Raw genomic sequence first — 19,096 nt, forward strand, 5'->3', positions numbered from 1 at the left:
ACTGCCAGCTCAGAGCCTGGAGCCTGTTTCAGTCTGTGACTCCCTCTCTCTCTGACCCTCCCCTGCTCACGCTGTCTCTCTCTCTCTCCTAGAAATAAATAAAACATTAAAAAAAAAAAAAGCCTATACTACAGAAATAAAATGGACTATAAGGGAACACTATGAACACTTGTACACCAACTAACTGGATAACCTAGAAGAAATGAGTTCATTCTTAGAAACACACAACATATTGAGACTGGATCACTAGGAGACCAGAAGGAGACCGAATTACTTCTCGTCACTAGAAAGAGACTGAATCAGTAATAAAAAAACTTTCCAATAGAGAAAAGCTCACTGGAGAATTCTACCAACATTTAGAGAAGAACTAACATCAATCTTCCTCAAATTCTTAGAAACAATTGAAGAGGAGGGAACACTGCCAAACTCATTTTATGAGGATAGCATTACCCTCATAATAAAGCCAAACAAAGACAATACAGGAAAACTATGACCAATTTCCCTGGAATACTGATGAAGAAATCCTCAATAAAACACTAGCAAACTGATTCAACACATTAAAAGGATTGTACACCATGACCAAGTGGAATTTATTCCTGGAATGGAATGGAATGCATATGAAAATCAATTGATGTAAGCTACCACATTAACAGACTAAGGGTCAAACAAGCACATTATAGAGGGTTTTTAGAGCTGCAGTGGCAAAAACAATAAAAAAAACAACAACAGGTGGGAAGAATAGCCCAACTAACTCTTCATCTCATCCCAGATCTCTCAATTTCTTCTACTAGAGAAGCTCCAATTAGAGTGTCTATTTTTATCTACTTTATATATTACACATCAATTTTAACTTCGTCCAGAAGCAATGGGGAACTGGTGAAGGATGTTAGGCAGAAAAGTGACATAATCAAATTTGTGTTTTACAAGGGTAACTGACAACAGTGTGAAGAACTGGATACTGGAACCAGAGAGGTTAGTTAGGTGGCTACTGGAGTCTTCCAGATGAAGAGATTAAGAGGGTCTAGATTGCAGCTAAGCAAATGTAGGAAGAGGTCATATTTTAGGAGTAACAACGTAGGATTTAATGCCTGACAACATGGTGAAGTGAAAAGCTGAGTACAGTTTTGAATTACTAACAAGCTTGAAAAACTAGGTGGATAGCAAAGCCATTAAGGAAAACAAGAAAACATTGGGTAAAAAGGATTTTCTAGGAAAAAGATAAGGACTTGGTTTTGGATGTGCTGTGCCAAAGTGACAGTGTTCTTGCCAATAAATATCACATGTGTTTCAGTGAACAGGGGTTCAATAAAATGAACACCAGGGAAGACATTTGGCAACTGCTAACCAAAAGATAATAGAACACTAAATTGAGGCCCAGATTGACAGTATCAAAAGATGCCAGACTCCTGATCTGAAATAAGACACTAGAGTAGAGCCTTGATCAACTATTCAGGAGTCATTTTACTAAAGCTATATGAAATAAGAAAAAGTACTATATTTGCCCAGAGGTCAGATCTTAAGTACCAACAACACAAGGAAGCATGAAGCATGAAGGAACCTCAAAATGCTTCTGAGAGGCAAATAATGGTCATAAACCCAATTATTGCTCTTTATAAGCCAGGTAGAGCCAGTTGTGTGAAAAAAAGGCAGCCTACTAAACCCATGATCAAGAATGAGGAATAGAGACTAACTACTAAAGGAAGCTATGGTTAAGGAAGCAGATGCCTGAACCCATTTAGTACAGGTACCTAGATATAGTATAACATAGAAAACTAATTAAAGTTCCAAAGAATAACCACTGTTTAATAATGTTGAGTATGTATTAGTTCCTAAGGTAATTACTATTAGAAAGCTTTCATCAAATGAATTTTAAAAAATTTATTTTGGTTAGTTTAAAGGCTTAACCAAATATAGGCAGGCATCACTAATTTTAAAAATTAAGGTTATAAATCTCCTGACAACACTGAATGAACTATTATATATCACTGTTGTCAGAATTAAAACTCACATGTATCAAATTAAATAAGTAAAAGAGCCATACCTTTTCTAGGTTTGTATTTGAGATTGAAAGGCTGATTCTGCCAGATATAGGGGACCAGCAGGGGTGCAAAGTGGGTCATTATCCTCTCAATATACTTTTGAAGAATCTCTTTGTGTTCTTCTGGGTCCCTTGGTTCATCTGGTATCAGGAATAGGTGATATTGCACAGCGTCTTCCACTGTAGCAAGCTTTATATTTTCCTCCATTCTTTGAAAACTACAATTAAATTTTCAATAATATAAACCGTATAGAATAATGTAGAATATCCAAATTCCTGAACTAGTCTAGATAATTCCATTGTTTTCCAAAATTCAGTTATCCACATACTATCATTTTAACTTTTTGACTTAATCAAGTATTAATAGTAACACCTATTTAATATTCTTTTAATGAGGTTTTTATACTAAAAATTATGTTCTTCATACTTGAAATTTTATTAAAGTAACTCCTGATATAATACAGTAAATGGAAATCCAGTATCACATTCCCAAACAGGCGTGTAAGAATTTTTTTAAAAAAATGTTTGCCCTCAGGGCACCAGGGTGGCTCAGTTGGTTGAGCGACTGACTTTGGCTCAGGTCATGATCTCATGGTTCATGGAGTTGAGCCCCACATCGGGCTCTGCTGACAGCTAGCTCAGAGCCTGGAGCCTGTTTCGGATTCTGTATACTCCCTCTCTCTCTGATCCTCCCCTGCTCGCGCTGTCTCTCTCTCTCTCAGAAATAAATAAAACATTAAAAATTAAAAAAAAATGTTTGCCCTTGTACTAGCAGTAGTGTGTGTAGCACACTTTGAGATATACTGTAATAACATTTTATGTTTCAATACTATCAAAAGTTCCAGTTCTGCCACTAATTAGTTCCAGTTCTGCCACTAATGTCACTTTGGGCATGTCACTTTCTTTCTGGGGCTTTTTCCTTAACTGTAGAATGAGAATGTTACTCTTTCATTACTAACATCCCCCCCAGCTTAAACCGCTATTATTTAAAAGCTCTTAAGAGCAATCTCCCTTATGCTGCAGAATTGCAGTCTCTTTTCTTATGAATATTGTACGCATAGGGAAATACAAAACATTCATGGCCTATCATCTCACCCCAAAATAATTTGCCCATGGTTCTTGATCCTACAACTGTCCTAAAACTCTTCCCTATTCAGGTCTCAGGGGGTACAGCTCCGGTACATTAAGAGGAGATAGATAAGACACCTCCTTAATTTCTAGGGCTTTTCCTTAAAACAAAAGTGCTAGCTTACTATTGCTGCCAGATGAGGCTTGGTAAAGACAGGCACTGTACTGGATGGTCCACTGTAAGGCACTGTTCGACTTTTATCCTTATTGGGTTTTCTAATGAAACGCGGTCGAGAGGAACCTTCATCCAGACAGTCACCGCAGTCTATCCAAATCATCATTTGGCTTCTTGATCCAGAAGGACAGGTAATTCTGTCGACCCACCCCATAATGCCAACTACACATTTTAATGAAGAACTTAGTGTCAGAACTGTAAGGAACTTTGAGATCACTCAAGCTAACGCCTTGCTGTACAGGTGAGAAAACCGGAGCACAGAAAGAGAAGAGACCAAGCTGCAGAGGGCTGAGCTGGAGTCTAGTGCTCTTTACTCAGAATAAGCTTTCTTCCTCCATCCGACAAAACGAAGCCGATTCCGCTTACGATTCTCGGGCCTCCCCCACGCGTCTCCGCGGCGGCACCTCTCCTCGACCGCCCCTCCTCCCGCGTCAGTAGCAGCGCAAGCCCGGCCCAGGGTCAGGCCAGCCGCCTCTCGGGCACTCGAGGCTAGCGGACGCCGTCAAACACCCGCTCGCCCCGGAACTCCCGGCAGCGTCACTGCCGTGCGTCCGCGGGAACATTGGGTGGGTGCCCAGGTGCATTCGTCACTTCCGCCCCGCGGGGACGCAGGGAGGGCGGAGGACTAGAGGGGTGGGGACCCTGGAGAGGCGGCGGTCCGGAGTCTAGGCGACGGGGCGTGACGGGGCCGGAAGGTGGCGGGAGGGGGCCGGGCCGGAGCCGGCGGGAGGGCCAAGTCGCGAGGCCCCCACCCTGGCGTGCCCGCCCCCTCCGCGGCTGAGGAGAAGGAGGAGGATGATCTCCAGATACACCCGGAAGGCGGTGCCACAGAGCTTGGAGTTGTGAGTGAACGGCTCAGCCATCCTAGCCCGGGCGGGGGGAGGCTGAGGCGGTTCCGCGGGCGCTCTGGGGACCCTTCCCGAGCAGCGCTTCCAGCTTTTCCTTTCCCAGGGCAAGGGACGAACATCTGCTTCGGAACTGTCTCCTCCCAGCCTTGTCGGACCCTCCCCTTCCACCCCCATCTCCAGCTAAGGGCGTGTCTCTTGTGCTGTCCTAGGAATTGGTCCTCTTCCTGAACTCAGGGACTGGGTCTCCTACATTTGTAGTTTACTCAGTGCTTCATGCCTCACTGTCAGTGGCCACTGACGAATCGAGAAGTAACTAATAGCTGACCAAGTGCTACAAAAAAGTTGAATACACCTAGTGCCAGGCACCTAGCAGAGCTGGTTACATGCATTAGCTCACTTAATCCTATTAGCAAGGATACCAGAATAGAGAATATTATTTTGCACATTCTACAGACAACGATCTCAGATTTTTAAAAATTGTAGCAAGCCAAAGATTACACAGCCAGAAAGTGGTGGCGCACACAAACCTGGTGTCAATCTAATCCCAAAGCCTTGGTTATAATCATTACAAATTGTTTCTCCATTTCTGTAATTAAACATCAGAATCCTTAAGGATAAGTTTAGCTTCAGAGAGCAAATATTTCAGTTTAAACACCTTCCACTCTTGGTGAGGTGTTGTAATTTAGCAAGTAATGATAATGTTCTACATTTATTAATGCTTTACACTTTCAAAAAGACTTTCACATTTTGATCCTTGCAACAATTCTGTAAGATGGGTATGATTATCTTTCAGTCTTTCAGAAGATGAAATATCAGAATGGCTACACATCCTAAGATTATATAACCAATAGGTTTTGAGCTTCACCTTTTAATCCTCAAATCCCAACTTTTTTCCTCCACTGAGCTATGTAATTTTAGCAACCATACATTTATCAGTTAAGTATTAAGTATAGGGGCACCTGGGTGGCCCAGTCGGTTAGGTGTCTGACTTTGGCTCAGGTCATGGTCTTGTGCTTTGTGAGTTCCAGCCCTGCATCAGGCTCTGTGCTGACAGCTCAGAGCCTGGACCCTGCTTCAGATTCTGTCTTCCTGTCTACCTGCCCCTCCTCCACTCACACTCTGTGTCTCTCTTTCTCAAAAATAAACATTAAAATTTTTATATTAAGTATACATGGTAATAATAGGCATGGAATTTTCAGTCACTCTGGGTTTCTGCCTAAGCTCTTCTCTAGCCATGTGACTTTTAAGCAGATTACTAAATATTTGAGCATTCATTTCTGTAATATAGGACTAACACCTTACCTAAAATATATCTAAAATGATGGCACAGGGTAGATCCTCAGTAATTGGTAATTTTCTTGCCCCTTCCCATCTTCACTTGTTACAATAGCCATACCAAGAAAATCTGTGATCTCTTCTTGCCTTACGGAAGCTTATTATCTACTAAGTAATAGGATATCTACACAGTAGCAATTCAGATAATAAGCTTTTTAGGAAGTAGGAAGAAGAAAGTCATTTTCCAATAAAGGGAACAGGTCTTAGCTAAAAGTCAGCTTTTATAATTAAGTCTGAGCATTCTGAAAGTAACAACAAAAAAAAAAGTTTGTGAAAAAAGTTGCTGATAGGCACTTAGTGGGCCAGAATCACTGATCCAGTATAGTTCTGTTACTTGTTCTCTGTTGTTGATTTGATACTCCCTGAAGACCACTCTCTCGAAAGGTGATTCTTTAGAAGAGCCAGTATGATGTGAATAATGAAGATAATGAAGATTTTATGTATCTAAATGACAGTAAAATAAAAGCAGTTTTTACTTTGGCATTATGATAATTTGCTTTGAAGAAGTAACTTTACTTTTCTCACTAATAGTTCCAAATTATAGATAATGAAAAGAGTTTGAAACAAAAGTGATTTTCAACATATAGCTTTAACACTTAAAAAGTGATACATTTCAAACATAAATGTATAGTGAATGATATACTGAACCACCTATCACCCACACTCAATTATCAAAAATCAACATATTTGCTTCATCTATCTTTTTTTATCTCTTTTCAGCCTCTCTGTCCAAAACCTTATTTGCTTCCTGTAAATAAGGAACCAAAACCCCAGAGACTATCATTTCACCCCTATATACTGCCATATGCATCTCTAAAAATGCATTTTCTTATGTAAAAACAATGTTATCATATTTAATATTTCTTTGGTATTATCTAATAGTCATTTTATAGAGATTTCTTTGACCGACTAAAAAAATGTCTTAAAAATCTATTTGGGGGGCGCCTGGGTGGCTCAGTCGGTTAAGCGTCTGACTTCGGCTCAGGTCAGATCTCACGGTTGGTGGGTTCGAGCCCCACATCAGGCTCTGTGCTGACAGCTCAGAGCCTGGAGCCTGTTTCAGATTCTGTGTCTCCCCCTCTCTCTGCCCTTCCCCCACTCATGCTCTGTCTCTGTCTCAAAAATAAATAAACTATTAAAAAAATTTTTTTAAATCTATCTGGTAGCTGGAATCCACATTTTTGTTAACTACCACTGTCTCAAAGACAATTTTTGGTTGTAGGATTGTTGACTAAGAGGAGTACAAATAGCTCTGCACAAATCCATCCCTACCATTTTTTAAAAAGTATTTTTATTTAAATTCAAGTTAGTTAACATACAGTGTAGTATTGGTTTCAAGAGTAGAACCCAGTGATTCAACACACACACACATATATATATATATGCAACACACACATACATATAATACCCAGTGCCCATCCCAACAAATGCCCTCCTTAATACTCCTCACCCATTTAGTCCATACCCCAACCCAACACCCCTCCAGCAACCCTCAGTTTGTTCTCTGTATACAAGAGTCTTATGGTTTGCCTCCCTCTCTTTTTATTTCATTTTTTCCTTCCCTTCTCCTATGTTCATCTGTTTTGTTTCTTTTTTTTTTTAATTTATTTCTAGGACAGAGAGAGAGACAGCGTGAGCAGGGGAGGGTCAGAGAGAGAGGGAGTCACAGACTCAAACAGGTGCCAGGCTCTGAGCTGGCAGTCAGCACAGAGCCCGACATGGGGCTCGAACCCACGAACCGTGAGATCATGACCTAAGCGAAAGTCGGACACTTAACCGACTAAGCCACCCAGGTGGCCCTCATCTGTTTTGTTTCTTAAATTCCACATGAGTGAAATTATATGGTATTTGTCTCTCTCTGACTTATTTCACTTAGCATAATACGTTCTAGTTCCATCCATGTTGTTGCAAATGGTGATTTCATTCTTTTTGATCGCCGAGTAGTATTCTATTGTATATCCATAGCACATCTTCTTTATCCATTCATCAGATGATAGACATTTGGGATCTTCCATAATTTGGCTATTGTTGATAGTGGTGCTACAAACATTGCATTTTTGTATCCTTTGGATAAACACCTAACAGTGCAGTTGCTGGGTTGTAGGGTAGCTCTATTTTTAATTTTTTTTTAATATTTTTATTTATTTCTAGGAGAGAGAGAGACAGCGTGAGCAGGGGAGGGTCAGAGAGAGAGGGAGACACAGACTCTGAAATAGGCTCCAGGTTCTGAGCTGGCAGTCAGCACAGAACCAGACGCGGGGCTCGAACCCACAAACCGCAAGATCATGACCTAAGCGAAAGTCGGACGCTTAACCGACTAAGCCACCCAGGCGCCCCTATTTTTAGTTTTTTGAGGAACCTCCATACTGTTTTCCAGAGTGGCTGCACCAGTTAACATTTCCACTAACAGTACAAAAGTGTTCCCCTATCTCTGCATCCTTGACAACATCTGTTGTTGCCTGAGTTCTTAATTTTAGCCATTCTGACAAGGTGTGAGGTGGTATCTCACTGTGGTTTTGATTTGTATTTCTCTGATGATGAGTGATGTTCAGCATCTTTTCATGTGTCTCTTAACCATCTGTCCATCCCTACCATTTGAGAATGAATTTAAAATACAAGCTCTGCTGCCAGGGCCCTTAGCTTTATGTTTATATATATAAATGGTCCAATTCACTAAACTCATAAATTATTCATTTGCTCTGAGAAGCCTCAGAGCCAGAGTACTTGGATTTGAATCCTAGCTCCATCACTTCCTAGACATATGACCTTAAGCAGGTTACTTAATCTGTCTGTGCTTCACTTTCCTTTCCTGTGAAATAAGAATGTTAGAGATTTATAATATACATTGGCATATTAAAGACCCTAAGAAGACCTTTTATAAAGAAGCTTGTGTACTTTGTTTGGTCTATCATGTTTCCTAAACTTACTTTATTACAGAATTTTGTGGGTGAGGAAAACCTACTATAGATGATTAAGAACTGAACATAAAATAATTGACCCCTTAGTTTATTCTGTTATACATGTTGAACTCTAGAGCAGCACTGTCCAATAGAAATATAATACAAGCCACATATGTAATTTTTAATTTTCAGGTAGTCACATTAAAGGAATAGCAGAAAGGGGTAAAATTAATTTTTCCTTTTTATTTTGAATAAATTATAGACTCACTGTTAGTAACAAAAATAGTACATAAAATCCCATGAACCCTTCACCCAGTGATGACAAGTTCTGTAGCTAGTATAGTGTCAAAGCCAAGAAAGTGATATTGGTATAATACTATTGACTATAAATCAGTTTTTACATGAGTTTTTATATCCACTGTTTTGTGTATGTGTATATATAGTTCTGCACAATTTGGTCTCATTTATAGATCTGTGTAACCACCAGTACAATCAAGATGGCTATTTTATCACCATCAAGGAATGTCCTTGTGTACCACTTTCTAGTCACTTCCACTCCTTTCTCCATCCCCTGCTAACCACTAATCTTTTCTCTACCTCATAGTTTTGTCATTTGTGAACGTTATATAAATGGAATCATACAGTATGTAACCTTTTGAGATTTTTTTTTTCCCACCAGGCGTGATGCCCTTGAAATCCATCCAAGTTGTTCCTTGTATCAATAGTTCACTCCTTTTTACTGCTCAGTATTATACCTTGTGTGGATATATCAAAGTTTAACCATTCACCCATCAAAGGACATTTCATTTTCCATTTTTTTCAGTTACAAATAAAACTGCTGTAAAGATTTATAGACAGATTTTTGTGTGAATGTAAGTTTTCATTTCTCTGAGATCATTTCTCAAGCATGGATGGCTAGGTCTTATGGTAAATGCATGTGCTTAGGTTTATTAGAAGCTGTGAGACTATTTCAGAGTGGCTGTACCAATTTTATATTTCCACCAGCAGAGTATGAGATACCTGGTTTCTATACATCCTCACCTCCATTTGGTGTTATTACCATATTTTGCTCTAGCTGTTCTAATATGTATGTGGTTATAACTTATACTTTAAATTTATAGTGAAATTAATTTTAAGAATATATTTTAAAATCTAGTATATCCAAAATATTATCATTTTAATATGTAATCAAGATAAAATTACTGATGATCCATTACACGTTCTTGTTGTACTAAGCCGTCAAAGTCCTGTGTGTTTTAAACTTAAAGCACATCCCATTTCTGAGTAACTAAATTTTTAAAGTTTTTGTTACAATTCCAGTTAAGATATAGTCTAACACTAGTTTCAGGTGTCCAATACAGTGACTCAGTACTTCCATACAACACCCGGTGGTGCTCATCACACCAACTAACCACACTTTAACTGCTAATTGCTAGTGGCTACTATATTGGACAGTACAGTCCCAGAGCAGTAGAAGTAGGTGATTAACCTGTAGGTCAAGTTGCTGAAAAGTATATACTTTTCTTTACAGGAAATATAACTTTTTAAAAAATCTTTCACAGGAAAGGAATAACAAAACATGCTATTAATCATCATCCCCTTCCAGAGCAGCTGGATGAAATTTCTTCTACCAATGACAGCCATGAAAAAGATACAAGTTCCCGAAGGTAATAACACAAACCGTGCTTGTTTGCTTATTACACTGGATAATGGTAAAAGTGTTTTTGGTTTGGTTTGGTTTGGTCTGGTTTTGGTTTTGGTTTTGGTTTTTGGCTTAGGCTTGATAGCCAATCTTGAACTAATGAAACAAAACAAGGACTTTTATCATATATTCAGTACCATTCAGCTTTTATTCTGGAACGTCTAATGAAAACATCATACTTATAATCCTTGAAAAGTAGAATTATGACATAGTTAAAAGCCAGGACTTGGGAGGAGTCTAACAGATCTGATTTTTAATTCTGGTTCTGCCACTTATTAGCTGAGTAACACTAGGCAGGTTACTTACCAGAAAATAGTATCTCTTAAGGACAAATATCATATGTTTGTACCTATAGGAGGATTAGGAGGAACTTAACTGAGGAACAAGGGGGAGAAGAAGGGCGGAAATGGTCGGGGAAAGGGAGAGAGGCAAACCATGAGAGACTCTTGAATGCTGACAAAAACTGAGGACTGATGGATGGGGGGGGGATGGGCATGGAGGAGGGCACTTGTGGGGATGAGCACTGGGTGTTATGTGGAAACCAATTTGACAATAAACTATTTGTAAAAAAAAAAAGAAGAAGAAAAGAAAATAGTATCTCTTAAAGAATGATGTAAAGATAAATAAGATAAAGTATGTAAAACTTGGCACAACGACTAGCATATGGTAAGTGAGAATTAGCTGCAGTTAACATTTTATGAATCAGAGGGTACTGTAACTTCAAAGAGAGTTCTGAGAAGCAATGTGGTGTCATAGAAAAACTATAATTTGAAACCTAATTTCAAAACCTAGAACTGAATAGATTGTCTTTAAGGTAGGGTTGACTTCTATATCACCAGGTTGTTATGAGGAATAAATGGGATTATATCTATAAAAGTGCCTGGTAAACTGTAAAAGTTCAGATATTACTTTCATATTTCTGAAATGTTTAGTTTTCAAGGGTAGATGTTATAAGTAGAATGTTAAAATAGTTATTGTAAACTATGGCTAGAATTATTTAGAAGCACTGTCATTAATTCTGCAGGAATTATGTAGGACTTTTCCATGAGGCTTAATTGTCAAGTTCTTCATTTATTTTTGCTCCTGTAAGATATATTTGTGTATATGCTCATCACCTAGTAAATTGCTGAATACTTAATGCTGCAGAAACTTGAAATATAACAATTTCTCTTTTTTCCCTCTTCCTTCCAAATTGTGCATTTAGTGAGTCTGACATCACACAAGAATCACCTTTTACATCAACTGACACTGGGAATTCAAGATCTGCTTTTCCAAGTTATACAGGCACAGGGATCTCCACTGAAGGCAGCTCGGACTTCTCCTGGGGATATGGTGTGAGTTGTATGTTATTGGTCTGATGGTGTGCTTTGCAGACTATTCTGGGAGTTAGGATTTATCAGTTTTGTCAGTATATTTCATACCTTCACTTTCCTTTGTGGATTCTTTACATTTTAATATTTCTCATTAGTTTTTACTCTTTTTCAGTATTTGCTTTGCTTTTATGGATACAGTGGTTAATGCTTTTAGATACTTAGTGTTTGACTTAAACAGTTGCATATTAGTATAGATCTGGGCCATTGGATCCACTCCTTTTGCTGTGTGCAATCCACTAATGTGTCTCTCATCACTAATGTTACCTTGTTGTTTAAATTGCTCTTGGAAGTTGATTATTAAGCTATTATAGACTAGGCAAATGATTATGATATATTGTTAAATGGAAAATGCAGATTAAAAATAGTATGTATATTGTGGCATTTTTCCATGTATAATGAATTTTTTTTAGCCTATTTACTGACTAGTTCAGGATTTCTGAGCAAGGGCATCTTTGGCATTTTGGTTGTGGCTGTTGTACAGAAATGTCTTATGTGTAGTGAGATGTTTAGTATTCATAATCCCTTCATATTAAATACCTGTAGCACCCCCTAGTCATTGTGATTATTAAAAATGCACACATATGGAGCACCTGGATGGCTCAGTTGGTTGAGCGTCTTGACTTTGGCTCAGGTCATGATCTCACGGTTCCTGAGTTTGAGCCCCATATCGGGCTCTTTGCTGTCAGCACAGACCCTGCTTTGGATCCTCTGTACCCCTTTCTCTTTGCCCTTACCCCACCTGTGCTTTCTCTCTCAAAAATAAACACTAAAAAAATGCACACACTTTTTCACCTCTTCCATAGAAAGTGGTATCATTTCCTGTAGAATTGTTGATCTGCTAAGCTACCTCTGTTATAGATTGAGTTTTAAAATATGAAAGGGTCTCTTCTGTCATAAACTCACACAACTAGTTTTATTTAAACTATAGCTTTATAATAATCCTTTTAGATACTTAGTGTTTGACTTAAACAGTTGCAGGTTAGTATGGATCTGGGCCCTGGATCTACTCTTTTTGCTGTGTGCAGTCCACTAATGTGTTTCCCCATCACTAATGTTACCTTGTTTAAATTGTTTTTGGAAGTTGATTATTAAGCTATTATAGACTGGGAAAATGATGTGATATATTGTTAAATAAAAAAACCAGATTAAAAATAGTGTGTATAGTGTAGTTCTAATATGAATTTACATATGTTTTTGCTTATACATATATTAGAAAAAAGACATCTACCCAAAATGTTATTCAGTCAATATTTAATGGGTGTTGAGATGAGACTGACCTATTTATTTATAATTCATAATACCCAGTAGGGAATTCTTACTGCATAGTAATTGTTCATAATTCTCTTAGTTAATCCTTTACATGTATGTTAGAATCTGTTTGTTAAATTGCATAGGTCAGTTTGGGGAGGATTGCCATCTTAATGATATTGAGTTCTTCTATTCATGAATTTGATATATAAATCTTTTCATTTTTTAAAGCTTATTTATTTAAGTAATCTCTACATGCAACACAGGGCTTGACCCCAAAATCAAGAGTCTTATGCTCTTCCAACTGAGCCAGCCAGGTGCCCCCTAAATCTTTTACTATTAATTTTTAAGATATATTTTAACATATTATAATTTTATCCATAAAGGTCCATTTGTTGACCTATTTATTCCTAGGTACCTTATATGATATAATATAAAAATTACATTAAAAATTTAAAAAATGTTTTTAACATTTATTTATCTTTGAGTAAGAGATAGAGAGAGAACGCGCACAAATGGGGGAGAGGCAGAAAGAGAGAGAGACACAGAATCTGAAGCAGGCTCCAGGCTCTGAGCTGTCAGCACAGAGCCCGATGCCAGGCTCAAACCCACAAACTGTGAGATCATGACCTGAGCCGAAGTTGGATGCTTAAACTGACTGAGCCACCCAGGCGCCCCTAAAAATTACACTTTTAATATATTTATTGATGGTATGTAGATGTACAGTGCCTATTTTTTAAGGAAACCAAGTTGTAGAATAATATTGGCTTCTGGCAAAAATTTATATTCTTTATCATGTTTTTAAAACTTCTAACATTTTATTTATATGTTTTAACAGATTTCTCACTTATTTAATACTAGGTTAAACTTTCACTGGATTTATTATTATTATTTTTTACTGTGATATTCACATAACAGAATTCACTTTTTTAAAGTGAAGAGTTAAGTAGTTTTTAGTATATTCACAAAGTTGTGCAACCCATCACTATGTCTGATTTCAAGACATTTTTATCACACCCAAAAGAAGTCCCATATGCATTAGCTGTCCCTCTCCAACCCTCTAGTCCCCCAGCCTCCTGAGAACTACCAATCTGGTTTCTGTCTGTATGGATTTGCCTATTCTGACATTTCATATAAATGAATCATACAATATGTGACCTTTGTTTCTGGCTTATTTCACCTATTTTCAGGATTTCTCCATGTTTTAGCATGTGCCAGTACTTCTTTTTTATTGATGAATATAATTCCAAAAATACCAAATCTTCATCTGTTTATCAGTTGATGGACATTTAGGTTATTTTGAGTTTTTTTGAGCTATTTGGAATAATGCTACTATGAATATTTTTGTGTAGGTTTTTCTGTAGATGTATGTTTTTGAATATTCTTAGGTATACACTAGGAGTGGAATTGCTGGGTCATATGAAAACTTTTAATTTTTTGAAGAATACATTTATCATTGACATTTATTTTTATGATTATGCTTTTTCAATGTTTCTAGTTAGTATATAAATAATGTTGATATTTTCCTTATATTACACAAACATTTCATTGCAGGTATCACATGTATGTCAGAGTAGGTAATTCCTATGAAGTCCCTTATTCTGTTTTTAAGGTTGTGTCTTAATTAATGACCTCTAAGTTTTAAGATCAAAGTTGTAAATGCTAGTCTTTTCTTAAAAACTTGAAACAACCTCACATTTACAGGAAAGTTACAAGTACAGCACAAAGAACTATTTTTCATGAACAATTTGAGAGTAAGTTACTGACATGATAGCCCTGTACCAAATATTTTTGTGTATTTTTCCTTCAAACAAGGAGACAACTACGTGACCAGAGCATAACCATCAAATTCTGGAAACTAACACTGATATATTGCTACCATCTAATTTCTAGACTCCATTAAAATTTCACTGGTTATCCCAGTAATATCCTTTATAACAAAATTTAACATTGTTATGTCTCTCTGTCTCCATCTGGCATAGTTCCTCAATTTGTGATATCACAGATATGAGCTTGTTTTCCTCATTGCCTCCTATTTGGTGGCACATGGTTCCATTTGTCCCATTATTGATGATGTTCACTTTGATCACTTAATTAAGGTGTTGTCTTACACCTTTTTTCCCTTTGTTTAAAAGTATTTTGTGGAAGGGGCGCCTGGGTGGCTCAGTCGGTTAAGCATCTGACTTTGGCTCAGGTGATGATCTTGCAGTTAGTGAGTGTGAGCCCTGCAGAGCCTGCCTCTGATCCTCTGTCTCCCACTCTGTCTGCCCTTCCCTGCTTACACACGCTCTCTCTCAAAAATAAATAAATATTAAATAATAATAATAATATAATATTTTGTGGAGAGGTAATTTTGAAATTATGTAGCTACTGTCCTGTTCCTCATCAAACTTTCAGTTTATGAATTTATTTACTTCAGTGTAGACTCATGGATTCCTATTTTATTCAGTGAGTTATAATACATCATTATCATTTATTTTGAAGTTCATATTATCCCAGCTTTAGCCAGTAGAACTCCCTTCATACTGGCTTCTATTCCATTTTGCCATGCTTCCATCCTTGTTAGAGCACTTCCTTACTTTCTGGCCTAAGATACTCCAGGCTTATTTTGTACTTTCTTTGGCCCAGTGCTGGAATTAGCCACTTCCCTAAGGACCCCTGGTTCCTTTTAGTGCAACATTTAGAAACAAAGATTTGGGTGTTAAGTGTGCCCATTGTTTTTCAGTTGTCCCTGATATCCAGACCCTTTCAATGGACAGAACTAGGGAATATAAATATTCCTCCTATTCCATTCTTACATGACAAAGTTCATTCTAGTTTTTTTTCCCTTTTTCATATTTGTGGCTTCTTTATTTGACAATAAGAAACCTGGGTTCCAGGGGCGCCTGGGTGGCTTAGTCGGTTTAGCGTCCGACTTTCGCTTGGGTCATGATCTCGCGGTTCGTGGGTTCGAGCCCCGCGTCGGGCTCTGTGCTGACTGCCAGCTCGGAGCCTGGAGCCTGTTTCAGTCTGTGACTCCCTCTCTCTCTGACCCTCCCCTGCTCACGCTGTCTCTCTCTCTCTCCTAGAAATAAATAAAACATTAAAAAAAAATTTTTTTTTAAAAAGAAACCTGGGTTCCATTATTCTTAATACATTTACTTCATATATCCCCCTGAATGTAACCAGTTTCCTACTAATTCCACTGCCTCCTAACCTCTACAAAATATCCTTCTCACTTCACAGATGTTTCAACAACCTGTACTGGGTCACTACCTCCTGCACCCTTCACCCATTGGATGCTCTTTTCACCCTGCTCAGAGTCAGACACCCAGTGTAGTCCTGACTTTCATACAGGCACCTTCTTCACCCTGCTTGGACTCTCACCCTGTGTGAGGCTGCCTACTCCCAACACAGTAGCCTTCTTCTGTCCATTCTGGTACTAACATTACAAGCTAGCTACCCCCCACGCGGACATCCTCTTCATTTTACTTGTGTTCCAACACCCAGCAACAACCTGCTCACCCACCTGAAAACACCCACTGTGCCACTGTATTTTCAAAACAAATACCAGTATATGTCCCATCTCACATGATGCTCTTATAAAATACTGACACTCCTCCATTGGGAGTTAGGGTATGTATATGTTCTTTCCTCTTGAACCTGAATAGATCATTTGCCTCAATCATTAGCATGCAGTAAATGTGATGCTGCATGATTTTCTAGGTTAGAAGGTAACACAGATTCTACCTGCCACTGTTTCTCTTTCTCTGGATACTTGACCTTGGAATGCAACCATTGTGTTGTGATGAACTTTGGACCACATGGAAAAACCCATGTGGAAATGAAATGAAGTCCCCAGATGAAAGCCAGCATCAACTGTCAGATATTTGAGTGAATGGGCATTAGATGAGTTCAGGTCCAAGCCTTCAAGTTTTTTAAGATGTTTTCAAGAACTTTATCTCAGATGTTGTGGAGAAGAGATAAGCCATTCCTGCTGTGATTAAAAATTCCTACCCTATATAAACACGGAGAGATAATACATGATTGTTGCTGTTTTAAGTCATCCAGTTTGGGAGTAATTTGTTATACGGCCAAAGTAAATAGATACCCTTTTGTACTGCTCAGGGTCATGAAAACTGCTTAGATGTTCTCTTCACCCCTCTTGGTCTCCTTTCACACAACAGACCATCGTCCTACACAGACACCCTCATTGCTCTGCTTGGGTTCCAATTTAATATACCAGGTTACCCTCCCAGGTTGATGCTTTCCTTATTCAGTTCTGGATTTGAAACTCCATGATGAGGATCTCTGAGGCATTGAATAACAAGCAGCATATATCTACAGTCCCTGAGAAAGTAAGCTCATGACGTGAGCCCTTGTTTACTTGGTTCCTGACTGGGGATAATTTTCTGACTATGGATTTGTGAGCCAGAGTCCAGACAAGGCATGGTGGTCCTATTGTGCTGAGGAACAGAGATCAGAGTTCATGGAAGATGAAGCAGCTGGAATATGCAGGTTAGGAGGAGATAAAGAGCACCAGAAATTATAAATAAGTGGGTAAAGATAAAAGTCTATATTTTTTGGTGATTTCTTCCAGTAGAAGTGAAAGATGAGACAAGTACAGTTCAAAGTATGGGTGGTTGTAAATGGAATTATTCTAAGGCTATTATATTTGTGAAGTGTCAGGTATCAAGAGAGAATTGAGAAGTATGAAGAAGAAGGTTTGAAGTGGTAAAATATTGACTCTGACTAGACTTCACTATGTTATGAATGTATATTATTAGCTCTAGAGCAGGCATTAAAAAATTATGAGAAGAATAAGCTATGATGCCAATTGGGGAAATAAAATGGAAACTTAAGAAATATTTGATTTGTGAATCAAATAAGTCAGGAAAAAGAAAACAAAATGGGAACAAGAGAGGACCAAAAAACAGAAGGGACAAATGGAAAAGAAATAGCAAGATGGTAGATTTCAACCCAACTATGTCAACTATTAAAACAAATGTAAGTGGATCAAACACTCCAATTAAAACGCAGAGATTGTCAGAATGGATAAAAAAGCAAAACTCAACTGTATACTATATGGAAGAAATGCACTGTAAATATAAAGGCACAGTAGGTTGAAATTTAAAGGACAGAGAAAGATAAACCATGAAGACAGTAGGCTGACATGGCTATAATAATATGAGACAAAATAAACTTGAAAACACTGAGTTTGCCCTAGGAAAGAGGACTATTTCCAAGAGATAAAAGAGGCAGTGTGTTAGCTCAGGCTGCCATAATAAGATACCACAAACTATATGGCTTAAACAACAGACATTTATTTTCTCACAGTTCTGAAGGTTGGAAGTCCAAAAGCAAGGTGCCATCTGAGTTGGTTTCTGATGAGGCTTCTCTTTCTAGAATACCGTGTCCTCATATGGTCTTTCTTCTGGACATGCACACAGGTGGAGAAATCTCTGGCATCTCTTCTTCTTATAAGAACATCAGTTCTGGAGTACCTGGGTGGCTCAATCTGTTGAGCATCCAGCTTTGGCTCAGGTCATGATCTCACAGTTTGTGAGTTTGAGCCCTGCGTTGGGCTCTGTGCTAGCAGTTCAGAGCCTGGAGCCTGCTTCAGATTCTTCTCCCTCTCTCTCTGTCTCTCCCCTGCTCATGCTCTGTCTCTCTCTCTCAAAAATAAATAAGCATTGAAAAAAAATTTTTAGCAGAATCTGGGTGGCTCAGTCAGTTGAACATCTGACTTCAGCTCAGGTCATGATCTCACTGTTTTGTGAGTTTGAATCCCATGAGACTCTGTGCTGACAGCTCAGAGCCTGGAGCCTGCTTCTGATTCTGTGTCTCCCTCTTTCTTCCCCTCCCCCCCACATAAGTGAATGCTCGTGTGCTCTCTCTCAAAGATAAAATAATAAAAGCATTAAAAATTTTTTTAAGGGGCGCCTGGGTGGCTTAGTCGGTTAAGCGTCCGACTTTTGCTTAGGTCATGATCTCGCGGTTCGTGGGTTCGAGCCCCGCGTCGGGCTCTGTGCTGACTGCCAGCTCAGAGCCTGGAGCCTGTTTCAGTCTGTGACTCCCTCTCTCTCTGACCCTCCCCTGCTCACGCTGTCTCTCTCTCTCTCTCTCTCCTAGAAATAAATAAAACATTTAAAAAAAATTTTTTTAAACACTTATTTTAGAAAAGAATACAGCTTTGAAATGAATAATTTAAGTTTCTAGCTTAAGATGGCAGGAAAGAAGAATGAACCCAAACAAGAATGAAAGGAATAATGAAGAGCAAAACTCAGTGAAATAGAAAACAGGTAAATAAAAGAAAATGAACAAATTCAAGAGATGATCCTTTGAAAAGATTAATAATTAATAAGCCCTC

The 19,096-nt window shown here is 38.4% G+C and overlaps 2 protein-coding genes across 5 annotated transcripts in view; one reads left to right on the forward strand and one right to left on the reverse strand.

The window, feature by feature from the left end:
* Nucleotides 1–3,883, reverse strand: part of ECD (ecdysoneless cell cycle regulator) — a 43,209-nt gene extending 39,326 nt beyond the window's left edge. For all 3 annotated transcript variants that reach the window (XM_039235224.1, XM_039235222.1, XM_039235223.1), the window contains exons 1-2: nt 3,708–3,883; nt 2,042–2,256 (exon numbers count right to left, since the gene is read on the reverse strand). In XM_039235224.1, coding sequence (XP_039091155.1) covers nt 2,042–2,246 — 205 coding nt within the window. In that variant the 5' untranslated portion in view covers nt 2,247–2,256; nt 3,708–3,883. The remainder of the gene's footprint in view (nt 1–2,041; nt 2,257–3,707) is intronic.
* A 117-nt stretch (nt 3,884–4,000) lies between these two features.
* The window catches only part of FAM149B1 (family with sequence similarity 149 member B1), an 86,189-nt gene continuing 71,093 nt past the window's right edge, over nt 4,001–19,096 (forward strand). For both annotated transcript variants that reach the window (XM_039235225.1, XM_039235226.1), the window contains exons 1-3: nt 4,001–4,183; nt 9,987–10,091; nt 11,331–11,460. In XM_039235225.1, coding sequence (XP_039091156.1) covers nt 4,137–4,183; nt 9,987–10,091; nt 11,331–11,460 — 282 coding nt within the window. In that variant the 5' untranslated portion in view covers nt 4,001–4,136. The remainder of the gene's footprint in view (nt 4,184–9,986; nt 10,092–11,330; nt 11,461–19,096) is intronic.

The sequence above is a fragment of the Hyaena hyaena genome, unplaced genomic scaffold, assembly GCF_003009895.1.
Source record: "Hyaena hyaena isolate Hyena2069 unplaced genomic scaffold, ASM300989v1 scaffold_97, whole genome shotgun sequence".
In the NCBI taxonomy this organism is placed as follows: domain Eukaryota; kingdom Metazoa; phylum Chordata; class Mammalia; order Carnivora; family Hyaenidae; genus Hyaena; species Hyaena hyaena.